This window comes from Megascapheus bottae, chromosome X (genome assembly GCF_031878675.1).
Source record: "Megascapheus bottae isolate mThoBot1 chromosome X, mThoBot2.hap1, whole genome shotgun sequence".
NCBI classification, from domain to species: Eukaryota; Metazoa; Chordata; class Mammalia; order Rodentia; family Geomyidae; genus Megascapheus; species Megascapheus bottae.
This window is the reverse complement of record NC_143547.1, coordinates 88576587-88591245: the sequence shown is the minus strand read 5'-3', so window position 1 is coordinate 88591245 and position 14659 is coordinate 88576587. Positions and strand designations below refer to the sequence as shown.

The window sequence follows — 14659 nt, the reverse complement described above, 5'->3', positions numbered from 1 at the left end:
GTTATCAGGGATTTTACAGCCCCTGCCTTGAGTCAAGTACTCCTTTGTCATGAAGATGGGAAATGCCTACAGGGGATGGACATTGGGGGAAGTCAAGAAAGAGGTCCCTTCAGCAAAGAGCTGCCCACACACCTCCATGCAGCTGCTCTCCAGAAGCAATTTCTCTGGATTCATGGAACAACATTTGTATTAACATTTATCTTTAGAAAGAAGTCTAAGGCAGACTTCTTCCTTCAGAAGAGCAAAAACACAAATGAGGGACAACAAAGGGAGATCTAGAACTACAGCCACAATTTCCTGGGGGCCCTGCCTGGCACTTGTGTCTATGCTACCAATTGTATCGTCAAGTAGAAAAAAGTCAGTTCTATTTAGTCTAAGAAAATATCCAAATGTGAGTATGAAAATAGGAAGAATTTAGCTTAGCTTTTCAAAGTCTACAAGGCCAAATATACACTAAAAATGAACCAGTATCTGTTTTCTGGGAGATAGAACAATTTAAATAAAGAACTAGACTAAGTCACTACAAGTAACTGCATGACAGGTCTCATTTGCAATGAAAAAAAATCAAAACATAATGGCTGGTTAAACTGTAGGGAAGATTTATACTCAAAGGATAAAATTAACACCTGGTTAGAATGTAGTGAGGTCCAAATGGTTGTCCACATTTCACCTTGGAATAGCAGTGTAACAATAAGAAAAGCCATGACATTCCATCCGTATTTTTGGAGTACATTTATTCCACAATTTGGAGAATACAAGCCAAGAAAACCATAATGGCAAGGAAAAAAAATTTTTTGTGGGTCATGGGGCTTGAACTCAGCCTGGATACTGCCCCTGGGCTCTTCAGCTCAAGGCTACTGCCCTTCCCTTGAGCCAAGCCCCACTTGGAGATAAGATTTTAAAGTCCTTTTGTGCCCAGGCTGACTTTGAAACTTGATCCTTAGATCTCAGCCTACAGAAAAGCTAAGATTATAGGCGTGGGCCACCACACACAGATGAATTTTTTTTCATTATTCTAGTGATGTATAAAGGGGTTGTATACATTACTTCTTAAACATTGTTACCCTTTCCCATGTCTTCCTCCCACTTTCCATTCCCTTCCCTCCCAGATTGTAGAGCTCATTTCCAACATATTTTCTTGTGAATATCGCTGTTACACTGGTTCATTCTTTGTCCTTTAACTTATCATCTTGTTTTTCCTCTTCCCTTCCCTGATTCAAATAAGCAAATAAATGTACATACAATACACCAGGTACCAAAGTTAGATACAGCAACAACTGAGGATAAATCATAACAGAAAGAAAAAGAGAAAAAAGAAAAAGTCAAGAAATACCTTCACATAGAACATTAAAAACAACAACCACAAGGATAAATCTCTTTTCCCTATCCCTATCCTGGAGTTCATTTCATTTAGGCTCTCCCTATATGGCCATATGCATGTAGCTTTTGAGGGATTGCACTCCTCTGCAAGGAAAATCCAGATGCATACTAAAACATATTCACAGAAATAGTATTTTCAAGAAAATGAATAGAACTATAGATGAAGTTCAGCTAAAACAAGCTATCACATTTGACATACACACAATTTTAACTGCGAGTCTTTTGCAGGGATGAGGGGAAGAGGATGATAGATGAAGAGTAACAAAATATATTTTACATATTTATGAAGACTAAGCTCATTGAAACATGTTAAATAGGTTTGGAGGTCAGGTAAAGAGCAACAGATGGGGTTAATTGGGTTAAAATATCCATAAAAATATTATTATAAAATCCTTTTGTACAATGAACACATACTACAAAAGGCTCTGTTGTGAGGCCAACATGCATGGAGGTAAGTGCCAATGGAGAGGGTAAATGAAGAATGACAATGACATGAGTAGGAATAGAAATGCACACAAAGATGTACACTTTGGTAAGTTTCACAATATCCTTTATCATTTAATCATCACTTATTATATGAACCAAAATCCAAGGACCTTAGGGATTTAAATAAGGTGCTTTTTGTTCTTTTTACTGCTGTTACTATCTCCATGTCAAATACATTTCTTTTGAAAAAGTATTAGAATGACCTTTAACATCACTTATTTTTTTTTAAACTTTTTTTTGCCAGTCCTGGGCTTGAGCTCAGGGCCTGACCACTATCCTTGGACTTTCTCAAGGCTAGAACTCTACTACTTGAGCCTCAGCACCACTTCCAGCTTTTTTTTTTTTATATATGTGGTACGTAGGAATCGATCCCGGGTCTTCGTGCTTGCTAGGCAAGCACTTTAACCACTAGGCCAAGTTCCTGGCCCCAACATCACTTATTTTTGTTGGTCATGGGGCTAGAACTGGCCTAGGCGCTGTCCCTGAGCTCTTCAGTTCAAGGCTACCACCCTAACCCTGGGCCAGGGTGTTGTCCCTGAGCTCTTCAGCTCAAGGCTACCGCCCTATACCTGGGCCCAGGGCATTGTCCCTAAGCTCTTCAGCTGAGGGTTACCACCTTACCCTTGAGCCAAGCCCCACTTCCCATTTTCTAGAGGTTATTGGAGGTCCTTTTGTGCAGTGCTGACTTTGAACCTTGATCCTCAGTTTTAGCCTTCTGAATAGCGAGGATTACAGGCGTGAGCCACTCGCTCAGCTTACCATTTTTTTGCCAGCCCTGGCACTTAAACTTAGAACCCTTGGGCACTGACCTTGAGCACTAGCACTCTATCAACATCACTTCTTAAGTAATTTTTTTCTTGGCAATTTTTTATTAAGTAGTTGCACAAAAAGTTTTCAATTCCACAAGTCAGGTTATCAGTTTAGCAGTACAATATCAATGTCAACACTTCCATCACTCTCCCCAATCTTTCTCCACCCATCCCTACTCTCTAGTTCAATACTTACATATTGATTATAATGGCTGCATTTGCTCATTCATCCTTCTGCCATTCCTGTGCCCTCCCTTCTCTTTACCACCCCCCAAACAAGCAATTTCTAAACTTAAAGTGTATGAAAAAGTAAGTGATTCCGCTGCTCCTGAGGCATGAGAAAACAGAAAGCATTCATTTCAATTTCTTTGGATTCTTTAAAGAGGGTAGATGGTCCTTGATCAAAGTACACTTCCAAATTCTAAGCTGGCAAAAAAAATAAATCAACTTTTACTGATATTCAAAATAGAGACCTTGTACTCAGATTACGTATACTACGACAAAAGCTTTGTAACTGCGTATACTTTTTTTTTTTTTTTTGCCAGTCCTGGGCTTGAGCTCAGGGCCTGAGCACTGTCCTTGGACTTTCTCAAGGCTAGAGCTCTACCACTTGAGCCTCAGCACCACTTCTGGCTTTTTTCTATGTATGTGGTACTGAGGAATCGAACCCGGGTCTTCATGCATGCTAGGCAAGCACTTTAACCACTAGGCCAAACTCCCGACCCCAACTGCGTATACTTTTGAGTAAGGCAATTAACATAATGACATGAGTTTGCCCCTGTACAGAGACTTGACATATTTTCAGTATTCTTTATTTTCCCCCTTTGGTAGGTCATGAGGCTAGAACTCAGGGCCTCGGAGCTGTCCCATAGCCCTTTTGATCAAATCAAGCATTCTAGTTTGAGCCACAGTGCCACTTCCAGTTTTCAGGTAATTAGGTGGAGACAAGAGTCTCACTGACTCTCCTGCACTTGCTGACTTCAAATCATGAGCTTCAGATCTCAGCCTCCTAAGTAGCTAGGATTACAGTTGTGAGCCACAAGCACCCAGAATTGTTTTCAGTGTTCTTAGTGACTCATTTAGTGACCAAGGTATATTGGATGACAATTTTTGTTTTTGTTTTTGTTTTTGCCAGTCCTGGGGCTTGCACTCAGGGCCTGAGCACTGTTCTTGAGCTTTCTCAAGGCTAATACTCTACCACTTGAGTCACAGAGCCATTTCTGGCTTTTTCTATACATGTGGTACCAAGGAATCGATCCCGGATCCTCATGCATGCTAGGCAAGCACTCTACTACTAGGCCAAACTCCTAGCCCTGGATGACATATTATTGACAATTCCTATTGGTCATTGTATTAAAGGGTAAACAGAATTATTATTAACTACAGCAAAGAATATCACCTGCTCTTATCTATTATATAAAATTGTCCTGTAACAATTATAGAAGTCATGGGTCACTAACTTAATAAAGGAAGACACTCTAGATTAAATCCTCATAGTACAAATAATCACACCCAAAATTGCAACTTCTAAGTTTACACTATCAGACAAGAGACAGTGGGATATGTTTGGCTTTTGTTCTTTGGTGCAAATAGCACAGCATGGTGCATTTCTACACTTCACTAGAATGCCATTTACAGATACATCATTTTATTCCTTTCAAAGTGCTCCAAAATATATTTGCAGAATGGATGGACTACAATAGGCAGATATTTATTTCCAATTTAAGATTCAAAAAATGTTTTGTGCTGCTGGTAGCTCTTGCCTGGAACCATGATCTGAGAATCATGGTTCAGAGCCAACCCCAAGCAGAAGAGTCTGTGAGACACATGGCCAATTAAGTAGCAAAGAGCTAGAAGAATAGGTGTGCCTCAAGTGGTAGAGTACCAGCCTTGAGTGAAAAAGCCCAACAAGAGCATAAGACCCTGAGTTCAAGCCCTACTACTGGCACAAGAAATTTTTTTACTTTAAAAAGCATTCAATGAATCTATAAACTAACAATACTGATACTTACTAGGTATAACTCCCAATAGGTCAGAAGATGCACAACAGAAACAGACACAAACAGACAGACTCAGGCATTAATTATGCCACAATAATACAAATGATATACCAAAAGCTAAAAAGCATTTTTTGTTACCATTTTAATCAGTGTGACTATTTAACTTTTTTTAGCAGTCCTGGGGCTTGAACTCAGAGTTTGAGCACTGTCCTTGGGCTTTTCCTCAAGGCTAGCACTCTATCACTTGAGCCACAGCACCACTTCCAGACTTTCTATGTATGTGCTACCAAGGAATTGAATCCAGGTCTTTGTGCACGCTAGGCAAGCACTCTACAACTAGGCCAAACTCCCAATCTGTGACTGTTTAGCACCAAAACAAAAGACAAAAAAAAAGCATAAGTAGACGAGGCCCCAAAAGAAGTCTAGTTTGTGTGGCACACAAAAAAGTAGCTGACTGTCAAAAAGGTATAAACAATCCGTAGCCATCTTTAAGAAAGTGATATGTCCACACAATGGGATATTATGCACTTATAAAAAGTAAATTGAGGCCGGAAGTTTGGCCTGGTGGTAGAGTGCCTGCCTAGCATGCATGAAGACCTGAGTTTCATTCCTTGGTTCCACATAACATAGAAAAAGACAGAAGTGGCACTGTGGCTCAAGCCACAGCCCTAGCCTTAAGAAAGCCCAAGGACAATGTTTAGGATCTGAGTTCAAGCCCCAGGACTGGAAACAGTGTTCAGGACCTGAGTTCAAGACCTAGGACTGGCAACAGCAACAAAAGTAAATTAAACTTCTGGGCGTTGGTGGCTCATGCCTATAATCCTAGTTACTCAGGAGGCCGAGTAAGCCAGCCCAGGAACAAAAAGTCCATGAGACTCTTATCTCCAATTAGGAAGGGGCACTGTTTCAAATGGTGGAGAGATAGGCTTGAGCTGAAGAGCTCAAGAACAGTGCCCAGGCCCAAAGTTCAGGCCCCACGAGCAAAAACAACAACAAAAAAGTAAAGTAAAATTTACACATACTCCAATATAAATGAACCTTGAAAGCTCACCATGTGAAAGAAAACTGAACATAAAAAGCCACTATTAAATGACTTCACTTCTATGAAGCACCCAAAATAGGTAACATCATAGAAGTAGAAATCAGACTGAAAGGTTTCCAGGGACAAGGAGAAGTTGCTGTTTAAGGGGTATAGTTTCATCATAGGATGATATAACTATTCTGGAATAGTCAATGGTTGTCCAAAGCTATGATTATAAAAAAAATACCACTAAATTATTCAAATGGATAATCTGGTGTTAAATGTAATTCTTCTCACTTCAATGAAAAATTCAGAAATTCATTTAGTACCCTCAAAACTCAAAGCAAAATGAACACGAAAAATTAAAAAAAGAGACCTTTTAAAATTGTCTTTTAAAATTGTCTTCACAGGAAACTGCCTGATCTGAAGTATCTTGTCGTATCCATATGAAGTTGTCTGAACCCTGTGTCCCACATTTATCTAACTTGTAGATCTACCTGCCAGTTAGAAAGTTCCTACAATACTAGGTTCTTGACATCTAGTATAAATATTAGAATTCTAGAATTATCAACTATTTCCCAACAACTTCATCTTAAATTGAGATCTATGCGCTTAAGGACAGTGTTTATAAAACATTTAGACACATACGATGTTAAATACCAAACATATCCCCACCACAATAGAGAATTTTAAGTCTAGAATATCTGGCTATTGAAATCCTAGTCTTCTTAATAATGCTAATCTGCAATAATTTAACAGAATTCATTCACATGAGCTGGATAGATAGTATTAACATGAGGAAAGCATAATCTGATTACATTTTTAAAAACACATGATGTTTAAAAATCAGATAATTTTTCAAATCAAGTGGGCAGCTGAAACGGACTTCAGTGATGCTTGCGGTCACTTGAGTTAGAGGGTTCCCATTCTTTGGAATACTGGTCCTTATTAGACCTATGATACTTATCTCGGCTCCTACTTCTACTTCTGTGACTTCGTCCTTCAGAATGGCTATTACACCGGCTAAAATGTGCATCTGAATTTCGCCCTCTATCCCTATCCCTATTCTTGTCTTCTCTTCCCTCTTTCCTGCTTGAGGACTTGTGCTCATGCTTGAACTTCTCCTTCTTCAGCTCCCTCTCAGGATCCTCTGTTCCACCACGGGAAGAAGTCCTGACTTCAGCAGAGTCTGAATGGTGCTTCCGGCTCTCTCTGAACTCAGCCTTCTCAACTCTATCTGAGCTCTTGTTGCAGTGCTTCTTAGCGCCATGTAAATTCTTTACCTTTATTGTCTTGCTTCTGGGAGACGAAGGTATTTCCTCTGCTTGAACCTCCCATCCAGTCTTCTCTTTGTCTTTCTTGTTTTGTTGGTTTTCTTTTATATCTGAAAAAAAGGGGACAACTAATAACAAAAAAATAGAAATAATTCCCTTTTAAAAAGTTATTTTTGAGTCAGGAGTTTGGCCTAGTGGTAGAGTGCTTGCCCAGCATACATGAAGACCAGTCATTGATTCCTCAGTAATACATACATAGAAAAAGCTGGAAGTGGTGCTATAGCTCAAGTGATAGAGTTCTAGCCTGAAGAAAGCCGAAGGACAGTGCTCAGGCCCTGAGTTCAAGAACCAGGATTGGCAAAAAAAAGTTATTTTTTGCTAGGCACCAATGGTTCATGCCAGTAATCTACTGAGAAGGCTGAGATCAAAAGATCTCAGTTCAAAGCCAGCCCAGATAAGAAAGTCTGAGACTCTTATTTTCAATTAATCACTAAAAAGCCAGAAGTGGAGCTGTGGGTCAAGTGGCAGAGTCCTAGCCTTGAGCTAAGAAGTTCAGAGACAGTGCCCAAGGCCTGAGTTCAAACCCCATTTGCATTCACAAAAGAGTACTCCTCTAAGTACATTATATCAGACCAAAGTATTTTAACTCCAAAATGTTCAAATGCTAGCAGATGGAGAATGTGCATAAGAAAAAATATCCAAGGCAGCAGCATAAAACCAGCACAGGTAATTTGTACAACTAAATCCCTCCAATAAGCCAATCTGAATGTCCGTCTCTCCTGAATTGTTATATAAGGCAATCCCTTCTAACATTACCTGCAAATACAATTCACATCACCATATACATTGATGTACTAATGGTTAGTACATGTATGTACTAATGGTTAGTGCATTAATGTATCCATTTTGGAAGAGGAAGATACAATTTTGACCAGCCACTAGTCTTTCTTAGATACTTCCCCAATTTTTGACATTGAGTATTTTTGTCTGTGTGGTCTTGTTTCATGAAATGTTTCTCCCTCACTGTCTTGCTCAGGTGCTCTTGTGATATATAAGTGATATTATATTCCTCACATCAAATCTGTTTATAGTTGGTATATGGCAAAACAATGCTGTAATCATAAAGGGCTTTGATAAATGATAATTCCTTTGCACTTGATTCCTTTACTTAATGATAAAAATAAATTAACTTAAAAAAATCCCTTGACTGGAGGTGAGGTTCAGCAGTATTGTCCCAACCTAGCAAACATGAGACTGAGTTCAAACTTCAATGACACCAAGATCTGGTTATCAAAATCCAGGAATAGAGAGAGAACAGACACTAAGACCATCCAGAATCTTCTCTTGAATCTTAAACTTTACCTTTCTGAGTATTTTTTGTGGAGTTGTCATCTTCAGAGTCACTAGAACTTGAAGATGGGGTAGTAGCCCCACAGCCCTTCTCCTGGAGCTGTTTGCTCATATCATCCAGGTCTTCTGAGTCCTTAGGAACCCGATAGTTTGCTACATGGTCCACACGGATAGTTCTTCCTTTGATCTAATAAGACAGATAATGGTTTAGCAAAGACGGCTCTCACATCAAACTATTTCAACTCCAACTACAGAGAACCACGCTTTGAACCTTGACTATTACATCCTTGATAATTTTGGTATTTGGAAAAACAAAAAGGGCACTTCTCAAAATGACCAAACTTGTAGGTGAGCCCTTTGTGTTGTACCTTAATATGAAATGTTATAATTCTTATATAATCTTATGTAATCATATAATCCTTATAATAATCAGATAATCTGATATAACAATTAATTCCATCAGCCTTATCTAATGTAATTACCCCCAATCCAGACTCAGCAGTCTCTCCTTGCTAACTCTAAACCTAATTAACTCCCTTAGAATCAATTCTGTTCAACTAGTGGGTCATAGGACATGTATGTAGATATTAATACCAGCACTTGGGGAAGCCAGGTACCACCTGGGTCAGCTACATCAACAGCTCATTGGTTTTGTTTTATGTGAGGTGAAAAAAAGATGAGGGTTGGACACAGTGGCTCAGACCTGTAATTCCAGCTACTCAGGAGGCTAAGACAGGAAAATCATGGTTCAAGGCCAGTCCAGGCAGGAAAGTCCATAAGACTCTTACCTCCAGTCACTAAACAAAAAAAAAATCTAGAAGAGGACTTGTAGCTCAAAGTGGTAGAGCAAAATTGCCTTGAACAAAAAAAAGGGACAGTACCCAGGCACTGAGTTCAGTCCCATGACCAAAAAACAAAAAAGGCCAGGAAACATTTCCCCAAAGTACAAGCATCATGGGAGTCTATTAGAATTTAAGAAACAATGATCCACAATTATCCAGAAGCATGCTTTGAGAAAGCCAAATGGAATTCCTGAAATCTAACAGCACTACGCACGTACTTTCTTTACAAAGTAATGAGTATAGAAAGTCACACAAATTGTTGGAAACTTTTTTTTTGCTGGACCTGGTGCTTGAACTCACGGCCTAGGCACTGTCCTTGAGCATTTTTTTGTGTGTGCAAGGCTAGTGCTGGTTAATCTCAAGACACAGGGCCAAGAATCTGAGTTCAAGCCCCATGACTGACAAAAAAAAATTTAACAGTCTTTAAAAAAATTCTGGTTTAATAAGCACACATACCTTGATGCCATTAAAATTGTCAACGGCCAGAATTGTACTCCTCTGGTCTTCATAACACAGGAAACAAAATCCTTTGGATTTTCCAGTCTTCTTATCTCGCACAAGATTAATGTTAACAACCTCCCCATATCTATTTATTTTATAAAAGAGTAAGAAATCATTAACTTAAAATGCAACAAGCTTCAGACTGGATGATAAAACAGAATTAAAGTCTGTGTGCAAGATATAAGTAAAACATGTCGGGGCCGGGAGTTTGGCCTAGTGGTAGAGTGCTTGCCTAGAATGCACGAAGGACCCGGGTTCAATTCCTCGGTACCACATATATATAGAAAAAAAGCCAGAAGTGGTGTTGAGGCTCAAGTGGTAGAGCTCTAGTCTTGAGAAAGTCCAAAGTCAGTGCTCAGACCCTGAGTTCAAGCCCAGGACTGGCAAAAATAAATTAAAAAAAATAAGTAAAACATGTCACAGAACAGATTAATATAAAACAATGATATACCAAGAATATCCAACTAAAATATGTATAGCAGGTTTAGGGTGTGATTCCAATGACAGAGCTGCTTTATAAATACAAGGCCTTGAGTTCAAACCCAGCACCACCAAAGAAGACTAAAGACAAATTCAAGCCAAAATAAAAACTTTAAATGTGGCTAAGGGAATTTTTTTGTTAATTGAAAAAGGTGAAACACATGAAACTTTTCTTGAAGCATAAAACTTTTTAATCAAAAACCAACTATTTAGAGGATAGGTATAAGCCAGTTACCCATGACTCATGCCTAGAATCCTACCTACTCAGGAAGCTGAGATCTAAGAATCACTGTTGGGAACGAGCCAGGGGAAGACGTGAGAGCTTCTTATCTACAATTAACTAGCAAAAAGCCAGAAATGGAACTGTGGCTCAAGTGGCTCAGCACCAGTGGTGAAGGGACAAGCTAATTAAGCTTAGAAAGAGTGAGGTCCTGAATTCAAGCTTCAGTTCATGCTTGTAATATTAGCAAATCGAGAAGCAGAGACTAGGCACCCTTGGAGACTAGCCAGGCAAAAAGTTTAAGGGACGGTATCTCAACCAATAAAAGGCGGGCATAGTGAAGCCACACTATCATCCTAGCTATGCTGGAGGCATAGGTAGGAGGATCAAGGTCCAGGGCAGAAAGGACTGGGAGCACAGCCCAAATAGTAGAGCACCTGCCTAGCAAATGTGAGGCCCTGAATTTAAACACTAGTTCTGTTTAAAAATATTAGAAATGCAAAAGAAAAAAAAGTATGAGAGATTTAAACATGTAAGTTTATAACAAAAAAGTTGACAGAACTAAAATCAGAGCATAGTAATAGATAATACAATAGAATCCTCCTAGGAGATGATAGTTTCTATTCAAAAATTCATGAAAATGGGCCAGGAGTCTGGCCTAGTGGTAGAGTGCCTGCCTAGTATGTACGAAGACCCGGGTTCAATTCCTCCGTACCACATACTAGCAAAAAAAAAAGCCAGAAGCGGTGCTGAGGCTCAAGTGGTAGTGCTCTAGCCTTGAGAAAGTCCAAGGACAGTGCTCAGGCCCTGAGCTCAAGCCCAGGACTGGCAAAAAAAAAATCATGAAATACATATTAAATTAAAATTACATATAGAAACCTCAAAGTACACTAAAATTAACTTCATATATCAGACAAGTCTATGTTCTCCAATCAAAAGTTATAAAGCTAGAAACAATTTTAATAGTTTGAACAAAAATATGCTACTAACTAGAACTTGAAGTCTACTCTCCCAGAAAAGAATTAAATGAAAGAAAAAACAAAATAAAGAAACAATAGCAGTAGTAGAAGCCAGGTGCCAGTGGCTGATGCCTGTTATCCTAGCTACTCAAGTGGTTGAAATCCGAGGATCACAGTTCAAAGCCAGCCTGGGCAGAAAACTACCCATGAGTCTCTTGGGTTTTTTGTTTGTTTTGTTTAGTTGGTGGTGGGGCTTGAACTCTAGGCTTGAGCACCGTCCCTGAGCTCTTCGTTTCAAGCCTCACCACAGTCTCTCAGTCTCTCTCTCTCTCTCTTTCTCTTTCTCTCTGTATATATACATATATATGTGTGTGTACATATATATACATATATATATATATTGAAGGAATAAATCTACTGAAATAAATGTAAAAGCACATGGGGAAGTGGTGCTGTGGCTCAAAGTGGTAGAGTGCTATAGCCTTGAGCTGAATAGCTCAGGGACAGTGCCCAGGCCCTGAGTTCAAGTCCCATGACTGACAAAAAAATTAAAATAAAAGCACAGGGACTCTGAATAAAGATCAAAGTGGAAATTAATTCAGGACTCCTTATAAAATGTAAATTCCAGATAAGTTAGTTTTAATTAAAATAAATTTATAAAAATAAAATAGAAGTCCATAGCTATATTAAACAATCACATATATACACCTCAACCTCAAATCAAACATCTTTATATAAATTAGGATTGTGAGTATGTATTCCCTCCAGTACCTTCTGCTGCTTCAAGGACTATAGATCTTTGTGATACAATTACCATTTGAGATTTTCTATTTAAAGCGAGGAAGAAGGAGGTACATGACCAACACATTTTTGTGCCAGTCCTAGGGCTTGAAATCAGGGCCTGGATGCTGTGTCTGAGCTGTTTTTCCTCCAGGCTAGGGCTCTCCTACTTGAGCTATAGTTCCATTTCTGGCTTTTTAGTGGTAATGGTAGATAAGAATCTTATAGACTTTCTTGCCATGGGCCAAGAAAGTTTGTTATATTGTAAACCCTGACTGAATAAGGGACTGAAAAGGTAACTAATTTGTAATCTTAGGTACTTAGGGGGCTGAAAGCCAACCTGGGCAGTTAAACACTAAAAAGCCAGAAATGGAGCTGTGATTCAAGTGGCACAATGCTAGTCTTGAGCAGAAAAGCTTACAGACAGTGCTTAGGCCCCAAGTTTAAGCCAGAGGATGGCATAAAAAAAAAGTTACAGAAGAAAATCACCAAGTCAACCTCTCAAATGATTCACTTTCAAGGCTCTTCTCCATTGTCCTGTTATAGAAGCCTATCATGGGACTGGTGAAGAAAAGAGCAGAAGCTCTAGCTCTCCTGGTATAGGAATGCCATTCAGTGTAGAATTTAAATGGATTTTTGATGCCAACAAACAAAGCATGGAAGTAATTTCTCTATTAATCCACTAGACAGGAAATGAAAGACTTACTGTGAGAACACACAGATAATGTCTCCTTCAGTCAGTTCATAAGGAAGCCCTCCTAAAAGAGAAAATCAAAACAGTTCAACAAACAGCAACAAAATATTTACTACTTACAAGTTAGGCAGGAAATGGCCTTGCCTTTCCAAAAAGTAGTCTGTATGTGAAGAGTCACCAGACCAGAAAAAGGTTTTATTTTTAGTGGAAATTGACCACTAATTGACTCAACTAGTCAAATCCTGCAGTCTTTCTCACATCTAATGTTTAATTAAAGCAGATAGTATATGTAGCAAAACTCTACTTCCACAAAAATTTACAGTATAAATATCATTATTAACCTCATTCAAGGTAAAATGAAGAAAACTGTTAAGCATTTCATAGGAAATAACCGCCCCCCCTTGTTTGTGTCCTCAACTACAAAATGTTTGCCTCACAAGTTTGTTCTCATTAAATATAGGTATAGTGATTACCAGAAAATCTCATATAATAACATCTTTGAAGGGTCAAATTCATCAGATTCTCACATTATTGGCTGTGAATGCACAAATGGTTATACAGCCATGGAGAGGAAAAGCAGCTAGTTAAAAGGGAAAAATAAATTCTTCCTGAAGAGGAGCAGTTAGTAGGAATGCAGGATACTGTGCAAAACCAGTCGTTTTAGAATCTCATATTACTGGCTGGATTTAGTATCTATGTGACCACAAGAAGTGTGTTAACCTGTCAGCACGTCCGTTTGCTTAGCTGTGGAATAGCAGGAAGTGAGAGAGGAATAATGGTCTGTTACAACCCAGGTGGCAAGAGTGTGAGCACATGATTTGGAAATACAGTCACAAGCACTAAGAGGGAGAGCCAAGGAAAGACAGGAAAAGGTAAACGTATTGAAAATGAGCGATGAGGGGGAAGATAAAGGCTTAAAGGATCAGAAAAGACAAGGAAAGACTGTGAGGATTTCTGTTCAAAGTAGATAAGGCCCTTACCTAGAAAGATCCACGCGCTATCCTTGTATTCTGAATGCCAGGACACTTTCTCAGCTACCCCAAGTTGGACCTCTCGGTCATTCAGCTCATTGATCAGCTTTACCTTAGTTAAAGGGCTGCGTAGCGGAAAGAAAGGCAGGAAAACCAATCAGGTGAAGTGGATCGTGTCAGAGCTGAGAAAGCAAAACTCGGCCTTGTAGCCATCTATATTTCCTTGATTTTCATTCTCGGACCAAGTTCGACCACATCTGCCCTGGGAAAGCTACCCTTTCCCCGTCCCCTTCCCCCGACAAGCGTGTGCGACGCTGCGACTTACTTCATGCTGGCGGTGTGAGCCCGGCATCCAGGAATCCACTTCCGGGTGGGGCTTTGCGTACATTGCGTTGCGAGCGCAACCTCGCAGGCGCAGACTGGATTCGGGAGCCGGAAGTATCAGCCATTCCGGAGGTGACGCCTGTGACTAGTCATTTCTGCTTCGTGCCGTTGTCTCTTCTCCAGACAGTTCGTTCTCCGGTTCCTCTGTGTCTCTGTGATACGAGGCAAAGGAATAAGCGTGAGCCGTTACCGGCCTTTTAGCTCCTGGATAATGCCTAGCACTGAGTGGTTTCGTTCTAAATGTCTTCGGAAAACACTGAGAGGAATGGCTGTTGTGGCTGGGCTATTTCAGTCCCAGCCTTCTCTTAATCTAAGGCCCCGCCTCTTCACTCTCACTCCCTTCCTCCAACACAATCTCATTAAAACTATCCTGTTCCTCGGGTGTGACCTGATTCCTTTATCATATACAGTTTCTCCATCCTCACTACGTTGCCCCTCTGAAGTGGATACAGTATCATTCCCTTTTGCCCAGATTTACTTTTGTTTTTACCAGCATACAAGACTTGCA

General features: G+C 39.7%; 1 protein-coding gene across 1 annotated transcript; it reads right to left on the bottom strand.

Annotated features, from left to right (window-relative positions):
- Positions 1-3199: 3199 nt before the first annotated feature.
- Positions 3200-14186, bottom strand: Rbmx2 (RNA binding motif protein X-linked 2). Its single transcript, XM_090325795.1, has 6 exons — positions 14093-14186; positions 13777-13892; positions 12809-12860; positions 9619-9748; positions 8333-8507; positions 3200-7080 (listed from the first exon to the last, which is right to left on the bottom strand). Exons 1-6 carry the CDS (start codon positions 14095-14097, stop codon positions 6584-6586), a joined length of 975 nt encoding a protein of 324 aa, XP_090181921.1. The 5' UTR covers positions 14098-14186; the 3' UTR covers positions 3200-6583.
- Positions 14187-14659: the final 473 nt, after the last annotated feature.

Coding starts and splice junctions, on each gene's coding strand:
- Rbmx2 (XM_090325795.1), bottom strand. Junction 12,861..13,776: donor TAGCGCGTGGATCTTTCTAG/GTAAGGGCCTTA, acceptor TTTCTCTTTTAG/GAGGGCTTCCTTATGAACTG. Junction 8,508..9,618: donor ACAATTTTAATGGCATCAAG/GTATGTGTGCTT, acceptor CTGTCTTATTAG/ATCAAAGGAAGAACTATCCG.